Raw genomic sequence first — 27,135 nt, forward strand, 5'->3', positions numbered from 1 at the left:
TGTCAAAAATTAAATACACAGAAAATCTGTTAAAAGCAACAAGGGAAAAACAACAAATAACATACAAGGGAATCCCCATAAGGTTAACAGCTCATCTTTCATCAGAAACTATACAAGCCAGAAGGGAGTGGCAGGACATATTTAAAGTGATGGAAGGGAAAAACCTACAATCAAGATTACTCTATGCAGCAAGGATCTCATTCACATTCGATGGAGATTAAAACCTTTAAAGAAAAGCAAAAGCTAAAAGAAGTCAGCACCACCAAACCAGCTTTACAACAAATGTTAAAGGAACTTCTCTGGGCAGGAGACACAACAGAAGGAAAAGACCTACAATAACAACCTCCAAAAAGTAAGAAAATGGTAATAGGAACATACATATTGGTGACTACTTTAAGTGTAAATGGATTAAATGCTCCAACCAAAAGACATAGACTGGCTGAATGTATACAAAAAGAAGACCTGTATATATGCTGTCTACAAGATACCCATTTCAGACCTAGGGACACATGCATCCTGAAAGTGAGGGGATGGAAAAAGATATTCCATGCAAATGGAAATCAAAATAATTCTGGAGTAGCAATTCTCATATCAGACAAAATGGACTTTAAAACACAGACTATTACAAGAGAAAAGAAGGACACTACATAACGGATTGATCAAGGGATCAATCCAAGAAGAAGATATAACAATTGTAAATATTTATGAATCCAACATAGGAGCACCTCAATACATAAGGCAAATACTAACAGCCATAAAAGGAGAAATCGACAGTAACACAATCACACTAGGGGAATATAACACCCCAATTTCACCAATGGACTGATCATCCAAAATGAAAATAAATAAGAAAACACTACCTATAAATGATACATTAAACAAGATGAACTTAATTGATATTTATAGGACATTCCATCCAAAAACAACACAACACACTTCTTTCTCAAGTGCTCATGAAACATTCTCCAGGATACATCATATCTTGGGTCACAAATCAAGCCTGGGTACGTTTAAGAAAATTGAAATCATATGAGGTAGCTTTTCTGACCACAACACTATGAGACTAGATATCAATTACAGGAAAACATATGTAAAAAATACAAACACATGGAGGATAAAAAATACACTACTTAATAACCAAGAGATCACTGAAGAAATCAAAAAGGAAATCACAAAATATCTAGAAACAAAGGAAAATGAAAACAAGATGAGCCAAAACTTAAGGGATGCAGCAAAAGCTGTATTAAGAGGGAAGAGTATAGCAATACTATCCAACCTTAAGAAACAAGAAACACTTCAAATAAACCAACTAACCTTACACCTGAAGGAATTAGAGAAAGAAGAACAAAAAACCTGCAAAGTTACCAGAAGGAAAGAAACCATAAAGATAAGACCAGAAATAAATAAAAAATAAATGAAGGAAACGAGAGCAAAGATCAATAAAAGTAAAAGCTGTTTTCTGAGGGCTTCCCTGGTGGCGCAGTGGTTGAGAGTCCACCTGCTGATGCAGGGGACATGGGCTTGTGCCCAGGTCCAGGAAGAGCCCACATGCTGCAGAGAGGCTGGGCCCGTGAGCCATGGCCACTGAGCCTGTGCGTCCGGAGCCTGTGTTCTGCAATGGGAGAAGCCACAACAGTGAGAGACCCGTGTACCGCAAAAAATAAATAAATAAAAAGCTGTTTCTCTGAGAAAATAAACAAAATTGAGAAACCGTTAGCCAGACTCAGAAAGAAAAAGTGGGGTAAGACTCAAATCAATAGAATTAGCAATGAAAAAGGAGAAATAACAACTGACACTGCAGAAATACCAAGGATCATGAGAGATTACTACAAGCAACTATATGCCAATAAAAAGGACAACCTGGAAGAAATGGACAAATTCTTAGAAATGCACAACTTCCTAGACTGAACCAGGAAGAAATAGAAAATATGAACAGACCAATCACAAGCACTGAAATTGAAACTGTGATTAAAAATCTTCCAACAAACAAAGGCCCAGGACCAAATGGCTTCACAGGCGAATTCTATCAAACATTTAGAGAAGAGGTAACATGTATCCTTCTAAAACTCTTCCAAAATATGGCAGATGAAGGAACACTCCCAAACATATTCTACAAGGCCACCATCACCATGACACCAGAAGCAGACAAAGATGTCACAAAACAGAAAACTACCGACCAATATCACTGATGAACATATATGCAAAAATCCTCAGCAAAATGCTAGCAAACAGAATCCAACAACACATTAAAAAGATCAAACTCCATGACCAAGTGGGGTTTATCCCAGGAATGCAAGGATTCTACATTATATGCAAATCAATCAATGTGATACACCATATTAACAAATTGAAGGAGAAAAACCATATGATTATTTCAATAGATGCAGAGAAAACATTCGACAGAATTCAACACCCATTTATAATAAAAACCATTCAGAAAGTAGGCATAGCGGGAACTTATCTCAACATAATAAAGGTCATATATGACAAACCCATAGACAACATCGTCCTCAATGGTGAAAAACTGAAACCATTTCCACTAAGATCAGGAGCAAGATAAGGTTGCCCACTCTCACCAGTATTATTCAACATAGTTTTGGAAGTTTTAGCCACAGCAATTAGAGAAGAAAAAGAAATAAAAGGAATCCAAAGTGGAAAAGAAGAAGTAAAATTGTCACTGTTTGCAGATGACATGATACTATACATAGAGAATCCTAAAGATGTTACCAGAAAACTACTAGAGCTAATCAATGAATTTGGTAAAGTAGCAGCATACAAAATTAATGCACAGAAATCTCTTTCATTCCTATACACTAATGATGAAAAATATGAAGCTGAAATTAAGAATACGTTCCCACTTACCACTGCAACAAAAAGTATAAAATACCTAGGAATAAACCTACCTAAGGAGACAAAGGACCTATATGCAGAAAACTATAAGACACTGAAAAAAGAAATTAAAGGTGATAGAAATAGATGGAGAAATATACCATGTTCTTGGATTGGAAGCATGAACATTGTGAAAATGACTATATTACCCAAAGTAACACACAGATTCAATGCAATCCCCATCAAACTACCACTAGCATTTTTTACAGAACTGGGATGAAAAATTTCACAATTTGTATGGAACCACAAAACACCCCGAAGAGCCAAAGCAATCTTGAGAAAGAAAAATGCAGCTGGAGGAATCAGCACCCTGACTTCAGACTACACTACAAAGCTATGGTAATCAAGACAGTATGGTACTGGCATAAAAACAGAAATATAGATCAATGGAACAGGATAGAAAGCCCAGAGATAAACCCATGCACATGTGGTCACCTTATCTTTGATAAAGGAGGCAAGAATATCCAACGGAGAAAAGACAGCCTCTTCAATAAGTGGTGCTGGGAACACTGGACAGCTACGTGTAAAAGAATGAAATTAGAACACTCCCTAAAACCATACACAAAAATAAACTCAAAACGCATTAAGAACATAACTGTAAGGCCAGACACTATCAAACTCTTAGAGGAAAACATAGGTGGAACACTCTATGACATAAATGACAGCAAGATCCCTTTTGACCCACCTCCTAGAGGAATGGAAATAAAAATAAACAAATGGGACCTAATGAAACTTAAAAACTTTTGCACAGCAATGGAAAACATGAACAAGATGAGAATACAACCCTCCAAATGGGAGAAAATATTTGCAAATGAAGCAACTGACAAAGGATTAATCTCCAAAATTTACAAGCAGCTCATGTAGCTCAATATCAAAAAAACAAACAACCCAATATAAAAATGGGCAGAAAACCTAAATAGACATTTCTCCAAACAAGATACACAGATTGCCAACAAGCATATGAAAGAATCCTCAACATCATTAATCATTAGAGAAATGCAAATCAAAACTATGTTGCGATATCCTCTCACACTGGGCAGAATGGCCATAATCAAAAAACCTACAAACAATAAATGCTGGAAAGGGGATGGAGAAAAGGGAACCCTCATACACTGTTGGTGGGAATGTAAATAGATAGAGCCACTATGGAGAACAGTATGGAGGTTCCTTAAAAAACTAAAAATAGAACTCCCATATGACCCAGCAATTCCACTACTGGGCATTTACCCTGAAAAACCATAATTCAAAGAGAGTCATGTACCACAATGTTCATTGCAGCTCTACTTACAATAGTGAGGACATGGAAGCACCCTAAGTGTCCATCGACAGATGAATGGATAAAGAAAATGTGGCACATATATACAATAGAATATTACTCAGCCATAAAAAGAAACAAAATTGAGTTATTTGTAGTGAGGTGGGTGGACCTAGAGTCTGTCATACAGAGTGAAGTAAGTCAGAAAGAGAAAAACAAATACTGTATGCTAACACATATATATGGAATCTAAAAGTAAAAGAAAAAATGGTCTTGAAGAACCTAGGGACCAGATGGGAATAAAGACGCAGACCTACTAGAGAATGGACTTGAGGACACGGGGAGTGGGAAGGGTAAGCTGGGACAAACTGAGAGACTGGTAGTGTATATATGGACACATATACACTACCAAATGTAAAATAGATAGCTAGTGGGAAGCAGTCACCCAGCACAGGGAGATCAGCTCAGTGCTTTGTGACCAGATAGATGGTGGGATAGGGAAGGTGGGAGGGAGGAAGATGCAAGAGAAAAGAGATATGAGGATATACGTATAGCTGATTCACTTTGTTATAAAACAGAAACTAAAACACCATTGTAAACCAATTATACTCCAATAACTATGTTAAAAAAGAAAAAAAAGGGAGAAGACTCAAAACAATAGAATTAGAAATTAAAAAGGAGAAGTAACAACTGACACTGAAGAAATACAAAGCACCATGAGAGATTACTACAAGCAACTCTATGCCAATAAAATGGACAACCTGGAAGAAATGGACAAATTCTTAGAAAAGCACAACTTTCTGAGACTTAACCAGGAAAAAATTAAAAAATATATACAGACGAAACACAAGCACTGAAATTGGGACTGTGATTTACAATCTTCCAACAATCATAAGCCAAGGACCAGAAGGCTTCACAGGTGAATTCTATCAAACATTTAGGGAAGAGTTATCACCTGTCCTTCTCAAACTCTTCCAAAGTAGAGCAGAGGGAGGAACACTCACAAACTTATCCTATGAGGCCACCCTCTTAACAAAATCAGAAAAAGATGTCACAATAAGAGTACTATAGGCCAAAATCAGTGGTGAATATAGATGCAAAAATCCTCAAAAAAATAGTAGCAAACAGAATCCAACAGCTCATTAATAAGATCATACACCATGATCACGTGGGGTTTATCCCAGGAATGTAAGGATTCTTCAATAAACGCAAATCAATCAATGTGATACACCATATTAACAAATTGAAGGAGAAAAACATATGATCATCTCAATAGATGCAGAAAAAGCTTTTGACAAAATTCAACACCCGTTTATGATAAAAAAAAAAAAAAAAAAAAAAAAACAGCCAGAATGTAGGTATAGCGGGAACTTACCTCAACATAATAAAGGCCATATGTGACAAACCCACACCCAACATTGTTCTTAATGGTCAAAAAATAAAACCATTTCCACTAAGATCAGTAAGAAAACAAGTTTGCCCACTCTCAATGTTATTCAACATAGTTTTGGAAGTTTTAGCCAGAGCAATCAGAGAAGTAAAAGAAATAAAAGGAATCCAAATCGGAAAAGAAGAAGTAAAGTTGTCACTGTTTGCAGATGACATGATACTATACATAGAGAATCCTAAAGATGCTACCAGAAAACTACTAGAGCTAATCAATGAATTTGGTAAAGTAGCAGCATACAAAATTAATGCACAGAAATCTCTTGCATTTCTATACACTAACAATGAAAGATCAGAAAAGGAGATTAAGGAAACACTTCCATTTACCATTGCAAGAAAAAGAATAAAATACCTAGGAATAAACCTACTTAAGGAGACAAAAGATCTGCATGCAGAAAACTATAAGACACTGATGAAAAATTAAATATGATACAAACAGATGGAGAGATATACCATGCTTTTGGGTTGGAAGAATCAACATTGTGAAAATGACTACACTACACAAAGCAATCTACAGATTCAATTCCATCCCTATCAAACTACCAATGGCATTTTTCACAGAACTAGAACAAAAACTTTCCAAATTTGTATGCAAACACAAGAGACCCCAAATAGCCAAAGCAATCTTAAGAAAGAAAAACAGAGCTGGAGGAATCAGGCTCACAGACTGCAGACTATACTGCAAAGCTACAGTAATCAAGACAGTATGGTACTGGCACAAAAACAGAAATATAGACCAATGGAACAGGATAGAAAACCTAGAGATGAACCCACACACATATGGCCCCCTTATCTTTGATAAATTTGGCAAGAATATCCAATGGAGAAAAGACAGCCTCTTCAATAAGTGGTGCTGGGAAAACTGGACAGCTATATGTAAATGAATGATATTAGAAGACTCCCTAACACCATAAACAAAAATAAACTAAAAATGTATTAAAGACTCAAATGTAAGTCCACACACTATCAAACTATTAGAGGAAAACTTAGGCAGAACACTCTATGACATAAATCACAGCAAGATCCTCTTTGACCCACCTCCTAGAGAAATGGAAATAAGAACAAAAATAAACAAATGGGGTCTAATGAAACTTAAACACTTTTGCACAGCAAAGGAAACCATAAACAAGATGAAAAGACAACCCTCAGAATGGGAGAAAATATCTTCAAATGAACCAAATAACAAAGGATTAATGTCCAAAATTTACAAGCATCTGATGCAGCTCAATATCAAAAACACAAACATCCCAATCCAAAATTGGGCAGAAGACCTAAATAGACATTTCTCCAAAGAAGATATACAGATTGCCAACAAACACATGAAAGGATGCTCGACATCACTTATCATTAGAGATATGCAAATCAAAATGACAATGAGGTATCACCTCACACCAGTCAGAATGGCCATCAACAAAATATCTGCAAACAGTAAATGCTGGAGAGGGTGTGGGGAAAAGGGAACCCTCTTGCACTGCTGGTGGGCATGTAAATTGATACAGCCACTATGGAAAACAGTATGGAGGTTCCTTAAAAAAACTAAAAATAGAACTGCCATGCGACCCAGCATTCCCAGTACTGTGCATATACCCTGAGAAAACCGTAATTCAAAAAGAGTCATGTACCACAATATTCATTGCAGCACTATTTACAATAACCAGGACATGGAAGCAACCTAAGAGTCCATCGACTGATGAATGCATAAACATGTGGCACATATATACAATGGAATATTACTCAGCCATAAAAAGAAACTACATTGAGTTATTTGTAGTGAGGTCGATGGACATAGAGACTGTCATATAGAGTGAAGTAAGTTAGAAAGATAAAAATAAATACAGCATGCTAACACATATATATGGAATCTAAAAAAAAAAATGTTCTGATAACCTAGGGTCAAGACAGAAATAAAGACGTAGACATAGAGAATGGACTTGAGGACATGGGGGGGGGGGGAAGGTAAGCTGGGATAAAGTGAGAGAGTGGCATGGACTTATATATACTACCTAATATAAAATAGATAGCTAATGGGAAGCATCCTCATAGCACAGGGAGATTAGCTGGGTGCTTTGTGACCACCTAGAGGGGTGGCATATGGAAGGTCGGAGGTAGATGTAAGAGGGACTACATATTGGGATATACGTATATGTATAGGTGATTCAATTTCCTGTAAAGCAGAAACTAACACACTATTGTAAAGCAATTATACACCAATAAAGATGTTAAAAAAAAAAGAAGATGGTGGAGATGAACCTGAAAAATCACAATGCTAAGAGGGACGTTGACAGAGTGCCTCTTGGTAATGGCACAATGTGACTAAAGTGTTTTGGAACACAACATACTAAACATATTAATGGAAGATTTGTTCACATTTGTGCAATTTTTGTTTTCATTCAGAGAAATATGATGATTTCCATCTTATTATTTATGTAGTTTATATGTATTTACATATTTTGATTTTTCAATCCAATCTTCCTCTTCTGTAAAGATTGTTTGGAGGGGGTATTTTTTATTCTCTTTCCTCTTTCCTACTCCCTTTCCCAGCTGATATCCCCCTTTGCTTTAGTTACTTCCAGATCTCTTCAGTGGTCCCCAAAACTCATGGATGTCTCCTGATGATCTCCCAGTATCTTAAATTCACCATCTCCTAAAATAAACTTCCCTTTCCTTTTAGCTACCCTCCTGGATTTCCTGTTATTTATCCCAGTTTGAGTGGTTCAAAGCTTCAAATCATCATTTGTATTGCCCTCTCTCTTCCCCCAACACCTAAACCGTGCTGGTTATGTTAATTACATACTGAAATCTCTTTTAAGTCCATCCTCTATGTCCATTTTCACAAGCTTTCAACCAAAGAAGAGGAAGATGGTGCTGTCTGTTACCTCCTTTTCCCTGTATTAGCACCAACACACCCTTCTTGGTTGTGTTCCTGCAGACTGCATCTGGCTCAGAACTTCCAAATCCCAGCTTTAAGCACCCTTTCCTGTACACATGTCTGTGTTTGACAGGGACTTGAGTTCCTCCTCTGTCCCTAACCAACTGCACAATCCTGAGCAAGTTAGTTATCTATGTCCTCAACATTTTCATCAGTAAAATGAATAGTATCCTATTACCTATTTGAAAATGGAAGTATAGTTGCCAATTATCTATTTCAGTTATTCAGAAGAATGTCCTTTGAAAACTTGGAAGTGCTATACAAATATTAGCACTGTAATTTTCATTCACTGACCTAGTGTTCATTGGACAATGAAGGATAATGCAATGGAAATTTAAAATACATTTCTTCCCTTAAAAATCTAGTTAGGAGGAAAATATGGATGAATGAAACAACTTTATAACCATGTAAGGCGATATGTGACTGAGTGAGGCATGTGGTAGTCTCTCCATGTTACTATGATTTCCATCTTACAGCTGAAGACACTGAATTCCAGGCTGCACTTGACTGTATATTCCCCTCTATGGATCTGGCTGACTTCTTTGTCTACCTGAGATTGCCAAAGAGTGTGTCCCTTCAATTTACTTTACTTCTCTATTAAACCTTGAAGAAAATATAGTATTTGGATTGGCAAAAAGTAGATTGTTCTAGAAGGGAGAAGATAAATAAAGGATCAGATCCAGGGACAATAAAATTAGATGTAGGGGCCATGAACTGATTCATCTGATTGGGATAGAGAACTTGTGTAATGTGTAGTGAAAGGGAAATCAGTTTGAGAAAATAAGGAAGGGTTTTAGATGAGGAGTGGGCACTTGATCCTCAGAAGGGAATCTTTATAATCTCTAATGCATAAGAAGGCTTTTTTAAAAAGGTGATTTAAGATTAATGTATCATTACATCACAGAATATAATAAAGCTGGGATGGCAACTACATCTCAGCTTGTGTGTCAACACCAACCATTTGTAGCAGCTTCTTAAAACTGCCTGTTTAGAAGATTCTCAGGTTACTTTGGCTCATAGGAGGAAGTGCCTTGATTAATTAATTCTGTCTGATGTAAGCATGGGAAACTGGGTATTTTCTATCCATGGAGTAAGACAAAGACTGTCTCATAACAGAAAAAAAATATATGAAAGTCATACTAATTCATTTTGAATATGGTTAAAGACAGAATTAGAGTCACAGAAGTGAAAATGTAAAGGCAATAAAACCAAGAGTTATAGGTTTTACTAGTTAAATTGAGAGAGGAAACCAAGAACATGAGCAGTAAATGAAACCTGAGGATTTAAAGCACAGGGAAGTGAGAACAGGAGGTTGCCCCTGAACAAGAGTGAGAGATGGGAGAACCTAGATACTTTGGAGTATCAGAAGAGGGGAGAGAAGGAAAATACCAGAAAAATATTCTGGTCAACCAGTCCTAGCTACTATAAAAGGGCCACTGGGTGCCAAAATTTCACAAGGACAGAGCAAAGGTGACCATGACCATCAGCTACTGCTCTGTGCAAAGTGAGCCTGATCTAATGATGCAGAGGTGAGAATGCCCTTAAAAAGTTTCCAGATTAGCAGAAAAGTGAGATCTTTAAGAAATGATCATTAAATAAGTACAATACCAGTATTATACAAGCGTCCTTTGAAAGCACAATGTAGGAGAAAGTAAATTCGCTACAAGAAGTCAGAAGAGACCAGAGAAGCTAACATCTGAGCTGCATCCATGTTGATGTGGGTCATGCAATTAATTCATATATTTATCTGATATTTATTTTATTCTATTCTATATGTTATACATTTATTTAGAATACTTTACATAAAGTAATATAATAGATATTATAATATGTATTTATTATAATATGTATTTATATAAACATTCCATATGTTCTTTATCCACTGTACTGTTAATAAGTATTTTAGTTGTTTCTGCATTTGGGAGAATTATAAACAAAGCTACTATGAACAACCTTGTATGTGTTTCCAGGTACAGATATTAAGAGATTCCTTTTTTATTGTCTTTAGAAGAACAAAAATCAGTATGTCAGCTTTTCCTGTTGTTTTTTTTAAGTTTATATAATGGAATTTGAATTTAATGTTTTCTTTCATCTTTTTATTTTTGCCCAATTAAGTTTATAAGACTCATCTAGTTTTCATTATTGTATATATATATAGTATAATAAATATATCAAATAAAAATTCAAATGTACAAATATTCCATAGTTATATATACCTGATAATTTTTTTTTGAAATACGAGCTGTTTCCAGGTTTGTGTAGTTACAACCAATACTGTGTGAACATTCTTGTTTATGTAAATTGCTAGAATGTATAACTGGGAGTGGAATTGCTGGTCATAAGGTATGGTATCTTCAACTTTATATGATATTGTGAAACTGTTTTTCCAAGGTGGTTGTAACAGTTTACACTCCCACTAGCACTGCAAGAAACTTTTTGTTGCTGTACATCCTCACCAATACTTGGTATTGTCAGACTTTTAAAAATATCAATTATATATATATATATGTGTATATATGTATATATATATACATATATACACATATATATATACATATATATGTAGTGTTATTTATTATGAATTTAATATACATTTCCTCAATAATTATTATAAATAACAATAGTGAATTTAAGCATATTCTCATATGTTTATTGGTATATTTGAAAATGTCTCATTTTGTGAAATGTCTGTTCATGTCTCTTGCCCATTTTCCTAACAGGCCATCTGCCATTTTTACTCCTTGATATCCTGGGGAGTGCAATTCTTTCTCCATTTTATTTGTTACACCTATCTCTTTTTACTCTGGCTTATCTCTTTATGCTTTATATGATGCCTTTTGGTAAACAAAAGCTCTTGATAATAATCTAGTGAATTTTAATGATAATGTTTAACATTTCTTATATATATTCTCCTATGTTCTATTCTAAATTTATAATTTGTCTACCACTCCTAGGACTTTGATCCAGCTGGTACTGATTTGGGGTATGGTATGAGATAAAGGTCTAATTTCATTCATTATGGATACATGATTGTCTCATCATTGTATATTAACAAGACTGTCTTTTACTCACTGCTTTTGTCACAAATGCCACATTTGTCACAAATAAAACACCAATATATGTGAGATTTTTTCCTTACTTCTGTGCTCTCTACTCTGTCCTATTGATCTGTTCACTTATCTTTGAACCAGTACCACACTCCACTGATTATTAGGGCTTTATAATACATCTATACATACATAAGAAACATGTTCTCCCACTTGTTCATATATTTCAACAGTTGTGCCTATTCTTAGCCATTTGTTTTTGTACAAAATTGAGAATGAGCTTGTCAATTGCCATTAAAATGTCCTATTGGAATTTTAATTGTGATTCAATTTATATCTATAAATAAATTCGAGAACTGACATCTTTTCAATATTGTACATTCTGATCAGTGGACATTGTATTTCCTTCCATTTTTACAAAAAAAGTACCATTAATTTGTGTTTCAGGTATTCTTAATGCCTCATAATAAAGTTTTACACCTTCATCCTTTGTAGGTTTATACATCTTAAATTCACTTCTAAAAGATTAGGAGGATGAGAGGGAAGAAGAAGAAAAGAAGGAGGAGGGGGGAGGACAGAATAAGAGAGAGATAAGAGAAAGAAGGAGGAAGAGAGAAAAAAGAGAGGAGGATGGAGTAGGCAAAGAGGAGGGAGATGGAGGAGGAGAGAATAGGAGGAGGGAGGAAGAGAAGGTGGAGAGAGGACGGAGGATGTAGACCAGGAGGAGAGAGGGAAGAAAGAAGTAGGAGGCAGAGAGGGAGAAGAAGGGGAAGAAGATTTCATTCTCTGGTCTATATTCAAGTCAGAACACTTAGTTGTTTTTTAAGCTAACTCACCATTGCAAATGCCATTGGATAGAGAATTGAGCAATGTGTTTTTTTCACACTGAAATGAAAACAAATATAAAGAAGAATAACATTATAAAAATTCATTTCTGTCCCTGAAAAAGAACATCATTCTTTTCTCCATAAATAACAAAGGAAACTAGTATCCAATAATTATTTTTCCTAGCTTTTTTCAGAATGATAAATACAACAAACTAAAATAATAAAATAATTAGTTCTAAGCTTATGTTAGCTCAGTAGATAATTTAAACTATCAAGTCAAACCATCTTCTTTAGAACGTTTTCTGCAAGATTAAGTTTGTTTTAATATTTGATCAGGAATTGAACATTTGTACGTGTTTTTCATTGTAGCGTATCCAGTCAGAAATTAACTTCATTAACACAACACTCTCAAAGAGAGACCGCCAACCATATATTTCATATTATACAAAAGTTAGCTGTTCGTTTAATATGATAAACTCTAGGTCCATCCATGTTGCTGCAAATGGCATTATTTTATTCTTTTTTATGGCTGAGTAATGTGAAGTAAGCCAGACAGAGATAAATATCATATGATATCGCGTATATGTGGAATCTAAAAAATAATGATACAAATGAACTTATTTACAAAACAAAAACAGACTCATAGACATAGAAAACAAGGGTATGGTTACCAATGGGGAAAGTGTGGGGGAAGGATAAATTAGGATTTGGGGATTAACATATACACACTACTATATATGACGTATATAACCAACAAGGACCTACTGTGTAGCACAGGGAACTGTACTCAATATTTTGTAATAACCTGTAAGTGAAAAGAATCTGAAAAAAAAAGATACATATGTTTGTATAACTGAATCATTTTGTTGTAACCTGAAACTAACACAAACTAATAACAATTGTTATTTCTTGAGTACTTATTATATACCAAGAACTTGACATTAATCATTTAATCCTCAGAATAATCCTATGAATTTACTACTGATCTCATTTTTCATCCGAAAGTTGGAAAACTTCTGAATTTGGAAGACTTCTAAAGATTGAAATGGTTAAATAATCTGACCAAAGTCACAAAGCTAGTAAGAACTGAGTTAGAACCTGAGCTCATGTCTTTCCACTCTGCACCTCATGCTTCAAACTTCTACATTATATTGCTTTTCTCATGAAATCAGATTTCATCTTAGAGGGTGACCACAAAACATCTATTTTCCCTTCTTAATCCCAGTGGTTCAGCTTATATGTTTTAAGTCTGATTCTGACAGTTATCAAATAATTTTCACCAGGTTATTTTACATTTCTAAGTCTCAACCTTCCTTTTTTGTAACATTCAGGTAAAGTCAGTTACATCATGGGGCTGATAACAATTAAGTTAGATAGTCCACTTAAAGGGACTTGCCCTTGAGAGACAGTCAACAAATGTGATTCCTTTCCCTCCTCTTAAAATACCTTGTCTGAAATCTCTCCTGCAGAAGAAGTTTAAATCAGATACTCCACCCTCGAGAAGGTGGAGAATGACTCCACACTCCTTAAGTACAGGCTGCACAGAGTGACTTGCTTTCAAGGACTACAGCATGGAAAGGGGAAAAAAGAGTAACTTTACAGTGAAGAAACCTGACAAATACTATCTCATCCAAGTGATCAAGGTCAACATCAACAGTGATAAATCATGTTTATATTTGTACCCTTGAAATAATGTGATGAAAATGGCACTTCACCTCTATAGTTTTCCTCCTGAAAACCCATATATCCAGTCCTACCATGAGAAAAATAAGAGATAATCCCACCAGAGGGGCATTCTACAAAATACCTGACCAGTACTACTCAAAACTGTCAAGGCCATCAAAAAAGGGAAAGTCTAAGAAACTATCACAGCCAAGAGAATCTAAGGAGACAGGACAACTAACTGTAATGTAATATCCTGGCTGGAATTCTGGAGCAGTAAAAGGACATTAGGTAAAACTAAGTAAATCTGAATAAAGCATGGACTATAATTAATGATAATGTACCCATATTGGTTGATCGATTATAATAAATATGTCACACTAATACAAGAAGTTAATAATAGAGGAAACTGTGTGGTGTGGGGTATATAGGAACTCTGTATACTAACTTCTCAATTTTTCTCTGTAAATCTAAAACTGTTCCAAAAACTAAAATCTACTTTAAAAAAAAAAAACCTTGTCTGAGCAAAAGAAAATTTTAGGTAAACAGCAGATTGAAACTTCTCTTGCAAAGTGAGACCACAAAATGGTGATAATATTATAGTGAATATCTGTAGCCTATATAATAATGAGCATGAATCCATCAAACACTAGCAGTCTGAGATCCTTCTAAGCTTCTGCATTCAGGGAGATATTTAATAGTGATATACAGGAAGTAGAGCAGTATAATGATATAGAAGTATATTGTTACATAACCTAACAGGGGATCCTTTTTCAGCTTATGTTTTGAATAGGATGTAAATCTTCCTGCTCTGGAATGTTTAAAATGCCCTTCCATCACTACTATCTGTTGAAAATTCAGCTGTCAGAGAAGAGAAGATCAAGTCCCTGGCAGAGCACTCCAGTTCAAGGAACAACTATAGACTGCTATGTTCAGCCTGATAAAGGGAGGCAAAGCTGCAGCAGAGATTAATTGATGCAGACTTGTTACTCCAAAACTGAACTTACAATAAGTGCGTAGTCCTTAAAATAAGTAGATATCCTAGGCAGACAGTGTGTGACAAGGACAATATGAGTTGCCCAAAAGATCATCCATGCTCAAGACTATCCTTTTAAGCATTCTGAATAAAGGTTTACCCCAGGTTCCTCTGAGAGGAGGAATTCCAGAGTGCCATCTGAGTCCTTGTTGTGTCCTTTAAAATTCATAACATACAAATATACATACAATATTTGCTTTATTATCATTAGAGTAGAGCTCAGTTTCAACAAATTCTTTCTCACCATCATAAAGTTCTGAGTTAAAGAATCCTTTTGGGTGCCATTACGTACCAAAAACCTAGATTCAATAAACTCTATTTGATTTTTAGACTCAATTTTCTGAAGTCCCAAGTAGGTAAAATCATATATGTAGAACCTTCTCACAGAAGACTGTGTTAATGAGATTTGTTTCTAAGGTACACTACAAGGTAAACACACACCAATTTGCAATTTCTGAAAACAAGTTGGAGCAACCTTAATCTTGCAGGAAAATATTCTAAGGAAAACACTATCGACTATCGGTAAATAATTTGTTATAAGAATCCTCATGTCAGGTACTCTACTAGAAATGATAAAGCCCACAATCTAGTATATTATTTCAATAAGTAAATTTAGATTTTGGTAAAATAAGACCACAACTTCTTGTGGGTTAATTAGGTTATTTGACACTCTAGACAGATTTTCCCACAATATTGTTATGCATGGTGTTATGAGCTTAATGTCAGCCGCAAGAGCCTACCTCTCTCATAATACAGTTTAACACTCTGTAAGGTATAGAATGGCTTTGTGATTAAAAATAGGCCTAATATACAACTTGAACAATTAGGAATATATCTCCCCCTTTGGCATAAGAGCAAGTTCTTCTCACCCCAAAATCAAAGGTGCTAGTTCCTAATATTCCAATGAAAGTGACATCCTAAAGATCACAATGAGGGGTAAAGAAGGTCTGGAGATATATAGACAGGGCCAGCTTCATGGGCTTGAGCCCTGTGCAGTCACACAGGACCCCATGCTTAGAAGGGTCTCTCATTTGGCTTAATGCTCTGTTGTCACCATTTTGAAATTCATAACAACTGTTGAAAAAGGAACTTCACATTTTCATTTTGAACTGTGCCCAGCAAATTTCATATTTGATCTTGTATTTAGGACCTCTGTTATGTGGATCACTATGAGGCCCAGAGGCAGAAGCATGAAGCTGCAGAGACAGGAGTGTGGAATTAGCTCCTGAGATACCAGAAGTGGAAGGGCCAAGGTCTCCTATGTATCTGACTGACTGGGAGGTAGTATATGCTCAAGGATACAAGAGAAAAAAGAGATCTTTGTTATCTAAAGTCAAGAAATGCTTCATTGAGAGGGCATTATTTGCACTGAATCAAACTAATAATTCTAGCTAAGATTTTTTTTTTTTTTTTTTTTTTTTTTTTTTGCGGTACGCGGGCCTCTCGCTGTTGTGGCCTCTCCTGTTGTGGAGCACAGGCTCCGGACGCGCAGGCTCAGTGGCCATGGCTCACGGGCCTAGCCGCTCCACGGCATGTGGGATCTTCCCGGACCTGGGCACAAACCCGTGTCCCCTGCATCGACAGGCGGACTCTCAACCACTGCGCCACCAGGGAAGCCCTCTAGCTAAGACTTTATAGTATTGAGTAGGCCAGACACTATTCTAATTTCTTTGTGTATATTAGCTCATTTAATCATCTCTAGTACTGATTAGGAAACTGCAACAGAAAAGATTAAATATCTTGGTTAGGATCCCACCATTCCTAAGTGGCTCACCCAGGCAGCTTAGCTCTAAAGTCCCTGCTCTTAACATTGCAGAGAGCTTAAGGATTCAAATGATTACAGATAGCTCATTCACATGAACTCATCCTGATGCACATTTGATTTACTATCTGTGTTAATTGAGATAATTTATGGAGATAAAGAATGATGGCATTTTAAAATAACGTTATAATGATGGCAACAGTTTATCCTTCTCTGAGTTATTTACCATATTCTCTTTTAGAGGTAGATCTAACTCTTCTTTCTCTTGGTAAAAACATCCTTTGATTTAAGTGATTTGTCTTATTTATTCTCCTCAGGGTTATAGCACTTAGTACACATGTCCATTAGATATATGCTGAATTAATGAGTAAGTGAACAACTGAACAAATGAATGAACAAAAGCGATTACCTAAAAGCTAACTACAAGAGCCAAATAAAAAGTATAATACAATATAAGGTTTTGTTCAGGAAGAGATCTCTGAACACTTTTATAACATATTATATTTACATGATAACGTTTTTGGGGTATCATGATATAAGGTTATCTGTAGCATGATATTGTAATCATGAAAGAGTTGACCCTACCTTGCTGATTTCATCAAGTGGCTGGTTGTTGGCATTTTCTTTTTGGATTATGTTCATTAGATCAGTATGAAACTTCTTTACATTCAGAAAAACAAGTGGGTTGTTTATTGAGATAATTTTCACCTGCTGCAGCGTTTCCTTTTACAAGGAAAAAAAAGGAATAGATTCAGAGTTCTGAAAGAAATAAATCCTACAATGAATCAAAATCCTACAAGTCCAAATGCCACTCAGTTATGGAAGCAATCTCCTGGCTGATGTTTTCATTAAAATTTCTTTGGAGAATTTAGTATACTATCATACTTCTCAGGGAAAATATGTACTTCCTCTTTATTAAGAAACATTAGTAACCATGAGATAAGTCTGCAGCTTTTCCGAAAAATGGTCCTTATTCCTACTAATTGGGTTTTGGGGAGGCAACAGCCTAGACTATCCAAAGAGTATCATGAAGACTTATCCTCCTAAAAGTACCTCTTCCACTCAGTCTAGAAATTTAAAATTCCTTTACCTAGCCATCAGTATTTTTAAAAATGAAAATATGTCCTAAAGGGTCATTGTCAAGTCATTTACCTCATAATGACATAGTCTTCCTTAGGCAGGAATATAACCTTACAAGTGACTGATAGTTCTGATTGAGAGAAAGAAACCAAGAGGTATTATCAGGAAGGTAATTTCACTTTGGGCAGGCCTAGATTACATTGGATTTAGGATGTAGGCAAGACATGAGGAAATGAGGAAGGAAAAATTTCAATACAAAAGGTGTCTGCTTTGGCCATTTGCCCAGGTCTTCCTGGCAATACCATCTTCTCCATGACCTTTGGGGCAGGGGTCTGTCTTAGAAACTGAGAGGATGGTAAGTTCTATGAAATGATAACTCCTTACCAACTAAATAAAGCAATATCCCTTCAGACTTTAGTACTCACATTGAGGAGGAGACACAGACAGGCAGAGATAGAAAGATAAAAGAAAATATCAGATATATGAATTTGGACAATTAGTTTAACCTCTCTTAGATTCCTTGCTTTTTAAAGTAGGTAATTTTTTTTTAAACAATTCCATCATTTAATAAGTCTGAATTCATTTTTACCACATGGTATTGTACATGGTCAGCTGTTGAAACAGATTTCTTTTAAACAGATCTTAGTTTTAAAACAGTCATAGATACTGTGAGTTCTGTATAAACTGGTGGATAGTAAGTTAGTTCCTTTGTTTTGACTTATAAGCCTCAATTTCACCACAGAATAAAGAATGTAGGGAAAGAAAGCATAATTGGTCACTCATATAGAACAGTATTATTTCTATAATTTGAAGCTTTCTGAATGGACGGGTTCAAGCCTGATATAACTGTAAAAAGATTACTTAGTGAAAAGACTATATGGAAATCATACAAAATGTTATTAACTTTAATCAATAGCTTAAACAGCTCTATGTTACTAATTGGTATTCAAACTCAAAAACCTGTTTTTGAATCCCCATGAAGGCAGCAGGGGTACACAACCATGCCACCTTGTACTTAGGGGAGTGTCAATACATATTTCAACAGAAACTTTGGCTTTAGGAAAGAGTCATAATGGCTTTATAATGTCAAATAATGGCTTTAATTGTCATTTTAAGTATACCACAGGGGAAAGTGTGATTTAATTAAATATATATACCAGTGATGCTGGTAAGGTTGAAAGTTACTCCTAATTTTGATAGCTATAAAAACTAGTTTGTGGGCTTTCCTGGTGGCGCAGTGGTTGAGAGTCCGCCTGCCGATGCAGGGGACACGGGTTCGTGCCCCGATCCGGGAAGATCCCACATGCTGTGGAGCGGCTGAGCCCGTGAGCCATGGCCATTGAGCCTGCGCGTCCGGAGCCTGTGCTCCGCAACGGGAGAGGCCACAACACAACAGTGAGAGGCCCATGTACCGCAAAAAAAAAAAAAAAAAAAAAAAAAACTAGTTTCTACATGACAAGACAATGAGAGAAAAACAAGCAATTCCTTTGAAACAAACAAACAAACAAACAAAAAATTTCACAGTGTTTTGTATCCAACAGTATGCATTTTATGACAATAATGTACAGATTGAGCACACTAGGTCTCTATATCCTAAAGAAAATGAGCATTTACATTATTCATGGGCAGTACTGAATTTTAAAAAAAAGATCAACTATACACTCACCCCTTACACAGGATAAACTGTCCTGGGCTGTATAGCTTTAGCACCATCACTAAAGTTGTTTGTAAAAGCTGACCAATATACATTTCAGTTTTAAAAATGAAGGATATAGAGTATATGTTACAAGTCTCAAGTAGGCAGTGTCAAAATGACATCTATTTCTTTGCCTGCTTTGTGATCATACCCCTTGGAGGTGTTATGGGTCTCATGGTATTTGGTTTCTTTTTCTCTGCAGGATTTAAAATCTGAAAAGAACACATTAGTGTTTCATCCACACTCATCATGGCACCTGCATTGTCAAACCCTCCACAACAACTGCGTGCAGAAAACAGAGTGATCAATTGTCTCTTTGCAAAAAATTTATATCCGTCTTCAACCACCTGATAGGCTCTACATATAAGATCCAAATCATACTTATGGAGAAATTTTGCAACCACTTCTGCACCAAATGTGAAGGACACGCCTCTGTCATTTTCAACCCAGCCTAAGACATCTTTATCAGGGTCAGACCACAAAAGAAGACCTTGATCTGGTACATCAATTGGTTGAATAATTCACTGAATCTGCTCCATAGACTGAAGATCCTGGTGATAAACCTCCATGACAGCAGAATATTTTCTCATCCATGATGGCTGCTATCGGTAAACAGTTAAAGCAGTCTGTGAAAGTTTTCCATAGAGTAATGTTGTATCTTCTTTTACATTCATCATAAAATCCATAAATTCTATTGATGCTGGCATATTCGTGATTTCCTCTGAGAAGAAAAAAATTCTCGGGATATTTGGTTTTGTAAGGCAATAAGAGGCAGATAGTCTCCAATGACTGCTATCCCCTGTCCACATAGTCCCCAAAAAACAGGTAATTGTTTTCTGGGGGGAAAACACCATACTCAAAAAGTCAAAGCAAATAATACTACTGCCCATGGATATCACCACATATTTTGAGTGGTGCTTCAAGTTCCAGTAGGATAGGCTGACTTTGGAAGATCTCTCTGAACTTTAAGCAAAGTCCTCTGATTTCGTTCTCCTGTAGCTGGACATTCTTACCAGGCTTGGACACTCTCACTTCCAGCAGCCATTGGATGATGCTGTCGATGTTTAGTTTATATCTTCCATTACGTTCCCACCGCCGACCCTCCTGCAGCGGCAACAACTACGGTAGCACCTTGGGATTCACGCCTCTTTTCCCACACCACCAGCACAGACAAGGTGGTGGCAGCGGTGGCAGGGGCTCCCTGTTTCCTCCTTCTCTCCCCACTGGAACCACGAGAGCTAACATAGGTAAATTTTTAAGCTAGATAATGTCAAAAAGTTTCTATAGCTACACAACTGTTTAAACTCTAGAAAGTTAGAAAATTTGCTGAAAATAAACAATTCAAGAAAACAAAAACGCTTAAGTTACCAAATTAACTTTTTTTTTTTTTGCTGTACACGGGCCTCTCACTGTTGTGGCCTCTTCCGTTGCGGAGCACAGGCTGCGGACGCGCAGGCTCAGCGGCCATGGTTCATGGGCCTAGCCACTCAGCGGCATGTGGGATTTTCCCGGACCGGGGCACGAACCCGTGTCCCCAGCATAGGCAGGCGGACTCTCAACCCCTGCGCCACCAGGGAAGCCCTACCAAATTAACTTTTAATCAAGAGGAAATCTCTTATAAGCCAAAAATAAAACAATTATTTGGCCTGTCAGGTTTAGTTATGACAAAGACCCACATCTTAAATGGACTCACTAATCACACCACATGTTTGTGCCAATATGCTTTAAGATAATATACTTTTTAAAGCTAGGTATTTATTAAGGAACAGAGACTCAAATGGGGCAAGAAAAGAAATTCTCAATAGAGTTGAATTCACTGAGTGGGGAGGGGTCTTCCAAATTGAGAGTGAGTGTTTCATGTGAAGAAGGGGTGGGAGCGTGCATAAACAGAAGGGAGGAGTGACAGATCACCACTACTCTTGAAGTTAGCTAAAAGTTCCACCTAAGAGTTCATATTCAAATCTTTCTCTATCTTACTGTTTTCCCTCTTAGTTTTGGTACAAAACATTAAATAACTAGTGAGGTGTAATATTCTAATAAAATTAAGATTTCCATGTGACACAGTTATTATTCAGGTAGGTGGCTAGACTAGAACAAATCAAGTTTTAAAGACATGGAGAAATTTCAGCACTTTCATCTTCCTGCAAATCCCCTCATTCACTTCCTCACATATTTAGCTTGAGAAGAAGGTATGAATTAGGTAGAATTTATTAACCAGTGATTTAAACTGAGAATTCTGTTTCAAAGCTAAGAATGTCAAGGCTACGGTATATGGCTGTACGTGTGGAGTGGATACACTGAGGACTTTAGAGGCCTGAGTCAGTCTGGGACTTTGCATAAGCATTAAATTCCCATGGAAAATTTAAAGGAAGAAAAGAAAGGGATAGGAAAGGAAGGTAGCATTGGTGGAAAATTTGAGCCTGGGACACCTTCAAAGTCTTTGAACTCCAATAGCTTTCTATGAAGCAAATCTTTCCATACTTGTTAAAAAACACAAGCCATTTCCCTAGGTGTCACAGAAGGACTCCTGCTGCTACTTTCTACTTCCAGTCTACTCAGAAATACCCTGACACTGATCCTTCTGATAGGAGGCTAGTTCTCTCTGTTCTGAGGGCAATCATGGGGTACTAAAACAAGTAAAAATGAAAAATAAAGAAAAAAAAAAGGTTAGTGAAACATTACAAAGCAGGTTCAAAGTAAGGCCAATTTTTTTAATTGACAAAAATTCAAGTTGACATTTTCTTTCTTCACTTTAAACTTGTTTGGGTCATCCTTCAGAACAAGAAGCTAGAACTCAAACATAATTGGCCTGCCTAAACATGGATTGAATGAGACAATTTATATGTTGTTTCCTTAAAAAGGTGTCCACTGTGCAAGAAACAAATCCTGGTGGCATCAATTACCCTCTGCTAATAAAACAGAGGGTCACTGATTGTGTTAACAAATACCATGACCCCACTTTGCTTTATTCCCTTCCCTATTCCCTATCTTCCTCCATCATTTTATTTGGAATAGACTATTAGTTTAGTTTGACTGTTTTATGTCAACTTAATAATGGAAAAGAGGTTTCCAAATAACTGAACTAGTCTGGGCCATGATTATTCTGTGAACTTTACATCTATGAACCATGCTATCCTCTTATCTGCATGCTGATACAAGCTTTCTGTTGTTGTTCTATTGATTTGTTGTATGTTGATTGCTATATATATGGTGGTTACACATGCCACTGAAAGTTCAAACTAATCAACAATAGAATTATCATTTTTAAAGTAGTAATTTATCTGCTTATGATACCTTGAAACTATCTGACCTACAAAAATTATTAATTGCACGAAGGAAAAGGAAACTAAACTTACATCATCCATTTCTGTCTTCACTTTAAATTCCATTTCTTTCATATTTTTTATACTCAGAGTCTTTGCTCTAGAATTAAGGCAGATATAAAATACAATGTCATTTCCAAATTACTACATTAACCATGAAGAAATAAAAAGGATAAGCCATTTTATTTTAACAATTAGAACATATTTAGAATGGTTTAGATGCTATATCCCATTTGTTCATAAGACACTGGTAAATGTGTGTCTCTCTGGGATCCTCAGAAACAGAGACATCTAAATAGAGATTTTAGAATGTAATTTATCTCACCTGGGCTCCCAGCTACCATATCTTCAAGCTAAAGAGGTGGATTGATAAAGAAGAGCAATAAGGGAGAAGGCTAGAAAGTATACGGTATTTAAGAAAATCTTGTTTTAGGGTAAAGGAAGTAAAGAGGGAATCAATGGCAAGATTGGACCACATAACAATGAATCTATATATAGAAACTTCATAAAGATAGAATCTATAGAGGTAAAACTTAAATTTTTAAGAATATATTATTTCACAAAGAATTTCAAGGGAAGGATGAGAAGTTAGTAGAAGCATTATCGGATGATGAACATTGGGAAACAGAAAAAGAATTGATCAAAATATGGAATCGTTTACAGATGTGCCGTAAAAAACAAAAAGAATGTGTTCATTAATAAATTATCTAGAAAAAAGTAGCTAGATTAATAAAGCTTCTGAAAAATTAAATTTTTTGAGGTTATTTAACTTTTCAAATGATTACATTGTTATATGGTTTGTGTCTCATTAAATACTATATCCATTCACTTAAAAAAATAGCTCTGTGATGCACTGTATAGCTGTGGGGTTAATTTGTTTACTTTAATAGATTTTATATATTCTATTTTATAGTTCTGACTGGTCCTCATTAAGACCAGTGCTGTTAGATATCACATGTAGATAAAAACTTCTATATAAATAAAACATGAGAGTAATACTATCTATTCCACAGAAATAAAAGTAACTGGCAACAGTATATTTGCTGCTGTGTCAGAATAAACAGCATTTAAATAAGATCTTACCTTGGGAAACGACCAATCACAATAGCTATGGTACACACAACACCAAACAGCAGCCCCACATTGGCAGCAAAGCATATTGTAAATATATATGTACTGACCCATATGCCCTGAAAAACAAACAGGAAACAAGATATGGGTCCTTTGTATTCTCATCTTTCTCGTTATTGCTAAATTCCTCACAATCTTGTTCTCTACCATTCCTGTGATGAAATCTCTCAGCAAGAATATATTACTCAAGGAGTGGTAAACAGAAGCCCAGGAACACAGAAACAAACCCAGGCCCCAGCGGACTCCCAGTGACAGAGGTTAAGGGAAAGGCAAAGGGAAAAGGCACATTCTTTTTACATAGATGCTGCCAACCCTTATTTCAATCCCCAAAAAACTTTCTATTTAAGATCTGTAAATAGTTGGCTGATGTGCTTGCTTCAAAAGCATTCCATAATTACCTACTGTTTTCTCATTTGGTGTAATAATATTACAAACAAGTGTTTGTAGATTTTTGGTCATTCTCAGTAATATTCTGTTTTCTGGGATTGCTATAAAGAGAACTAAGATAGCTTATTACTATTGATACGTAGGACTCTCAAAGCCTATTGTTAAAATGATTGACTCTAACAGCACAACCAAAGCCACTTTTAGACCAACCACTATAAAAATAGTTATACTTTTATTTGCAAGGGGTCACTTCTTGTGAAATTGTGAAAGCTAAAAACTCAAGGCCAACTTAGTTCTTGGGAATATTTCAAAAGATTGCAAGAAAATTCTATTTCTCCTTCAATTGGGATTCCAACAATATTGCAGTTTTGTCTACCACCTGAAATTACAATTTGCAACAGGATACTGTATTATATTGGCAATTCGAAGTTTATTTCTGACAAAAATAGCTTTAAAAGGAAAATAATTTGTGAAATCCAGAAAGTTATATTTTCTAAACACAAAATTCTGCATTTGGCAAATAGTAGACCAACAAAATTTTCAAACTCTCTCTTTTCTCCCAAATTACCTTCATTACTTTATGCAAGTAATTCTAAGTTGATTTCTTTCTGTCCCAATAGCTGTATTACCATTTTAAACAACATAATTCAATTCCATATGCTAATGAAAGATAAATTTCTCTATAATCTGAAAACAGCACAGATTCTTGGAGGGGTATAGGTTTCTTTTTTCCAGACAAGTTTGAAACAAATGTTTCTAAAAGGTATTTTTTAACTTGAAATTTTTTACTTCTCCTTTATCTGTATTATTTATCTACACTGAGCTTGAGTGGTTCTTAATGTTGAGCTATTTTCAAAAGCTAAGCTCTTGGAAGCAAATGGACAGATTTTTATCTGTAAAATTCCTTTTTGATATAGAAGAAACAAACATTTAGGAATAAACGAGAAACTATATTTTAAGTGTTCTCATGTTAAGATCCATCACCTACAAACGTAATGCTGTTAACACTTATTATTACACCATCCTGTCATCTAATAGGTTAGACACTGAGATATTTTTCCTCTATTCAGGTGAATGGAGAGTCATTTGAATCTTCTACTTGTACACAGTGTGTCTTTTCCTTCCCAACTTATTGCACCAAACTTGATTGTGTACAAAATAAGGCTGCAAATTTTTGATCATTACTTCAACTTGCCATGATTGCTCTGTTTCTCACTCATCCCCTAATGCTTACTGAACCTGCCTGGGTGTGGCAGAATAAGACCTCACCAAAAGCTTTGTAAGTCCTGTTCCTCCTGGCCAACCTCCATGATTCAATATAGCATGGGGAACCGAGGATCCTGGTCCCTGCCATTTAAAAAAACACAGAGCCTGGATGCCATGATTCATCAGAGCGACCAAAAATGTTGGTACCATCTGGTTCTATTTTTAAAGTGAATTTACTCTCCCACAATATCACCTATTGTAAGCTGGGCTTATAATGCTTAGTTATTTTCTAGGGCTACATTTATAACTTTGAAAAAAATATCAAATAGAAATTAGTAACATAGACAAGTAAATAGTTCCACTGGTTAGAATAAGTCCCAACACTATTCTGTAACAATTCCTATTAAAATCCAAATCCTAGATGTCATAGCTATAAGGAATTGGGTTCTTGAAACCCTTTTTTTTTTTTTGAAACCCTATTTTTTTGCATTATGCATTCTTACTTGATCTCCTCCCTATTTGGCACTCACAGCCCCTAAATATAAGATAACCCCAAAGTTGGCCTCAAGTAGGGAACACATAAACTCTTCCTTTTATAGAAAATGTATCGGTGTAAAACACAGTTCAGCAGATACTCAATCACTTCACTTCTCTGCTCCATCTGTTACGCTGTTTTGGTGATTGATCCATATTATTAAATTTCTGTAGGTCTTAATTCTATCTCTACTGTTCAGTTACTCAAACTCAGTTCTAAGTCCATCAGTAAGGCTTCCATTTTGGATCCCTATTTCCTCATTATCTCAAAGAGGGTTTTGATCTACAACTCAAAGTAGAATTATTATTAAACTGTAAAAAGTTTAAAGAAATAAAAATTTCTAATTTTTCTTTTATTTTAGCATCTTTATTGGAGTATAATTGCTTTACAATGTTGTGTTAGTTTCTGCTTTATAACAAAGTGAATCAGCTATACATACACATATATCCCCATATCTCCTCCCTCTTGCCTCTCCCTCCCACCCTCCCTATCCCACCCCTCTAGGTGGTCACAAAGCACCAAGCTGATCTCCCTGTGCTATGCGGCTGCTTCCTACTAGCTACCTATTCTACATTTGGTAGTGTATATATGTCCATGGCATTCTCTCACTTCATCCCAGCTTACCCTTCCCCCCACCCTGTGTCCTAAAGCCCATTCTCTACATCTGCGTCTTTATTCCTATCCTGCTCCTGGTTCTTCAGAACCTTTTTTTTTTTTTTTGATTCCATATATATGCATTAGCATGCGGTATTTGTTTTTCTCTTTCTGACTTACTTCACTCTGTATGACAAACTCTAGGTCCATCCACCTCATTATAAAAAACTCAATTTCGTTTCTTTTTATGGCTGAGTAATAGTCCATTGTATATATGTGCCACATTTTCTTTCTCCATTCATCTGTGATGACTACTTACATGTTTTCTTA

The 27,135-nt window shown here is 35.8% G+C and overlaps 1 protein-coding gene and 1 pseudogene across 2 annotated transcripts in view; both read right to left on the reverse strand.

Moving 5' to 3' along the window:
* Positions 1 to 27,135, reverse strand: part of SLC26A7 (solute carrier family 26 member 7) — a gene marked incomplete at both ends in the record, with an annotated part of 179,258 nt that overhangs the window by 20,643 nt on the left and 131,480 nt on the right. The window contains 4 exons of the mRNA XM_082674556.1: positions 12,403 to 12,451; positions 17,439 to 17,576; positions 22,986 to 23,052; positions 24,036 to 24,142. Coding sequence (XP_082530682.1) covers positions 12,403 to 12,451; positions 17,439 to 17,576; positions 22,986 to 23,052; positions 24,036 to 24,142 — 361 coding nt within the window. The remainder of the gene's footprint in view (positions 1 to 12,402; positions 12,452 to 17,438; positions 17,577 to 22,985; positions 23,053 to 24,035; positions 24,143 to 27,135) is intronic.
* On the reverse strand, positions 18,709 to 21,967 carry LOC309835681 (serine/threonine-protein phosphatase PP1-gamma catalytic subunit B-like; annotated as a pseudogene). Its single transcript has 3 exons — positions 21,911 to 21,967; positions 19,781 to 20,733; positions 18,709 to 18,779 (listed from the first exon to the last, which is right to left on the reverse strand). The product of its transcript is annotated as a serine/threonine-protein phosphatase PP1-gamma catalytic subunit B-like (transcript).

Source organism: Grampus griseus (assembly GCF_964374135.1).
Source record: "Grampus griseus genome assembly, chromosome: 17".
Taxonomy (NCBI): domain Eukaryota; kingdom Metazoa; phylum Chordata; class Mammalia; order Artiodactyla; family Delphinidae; genus Grampus; species Grampus griseus.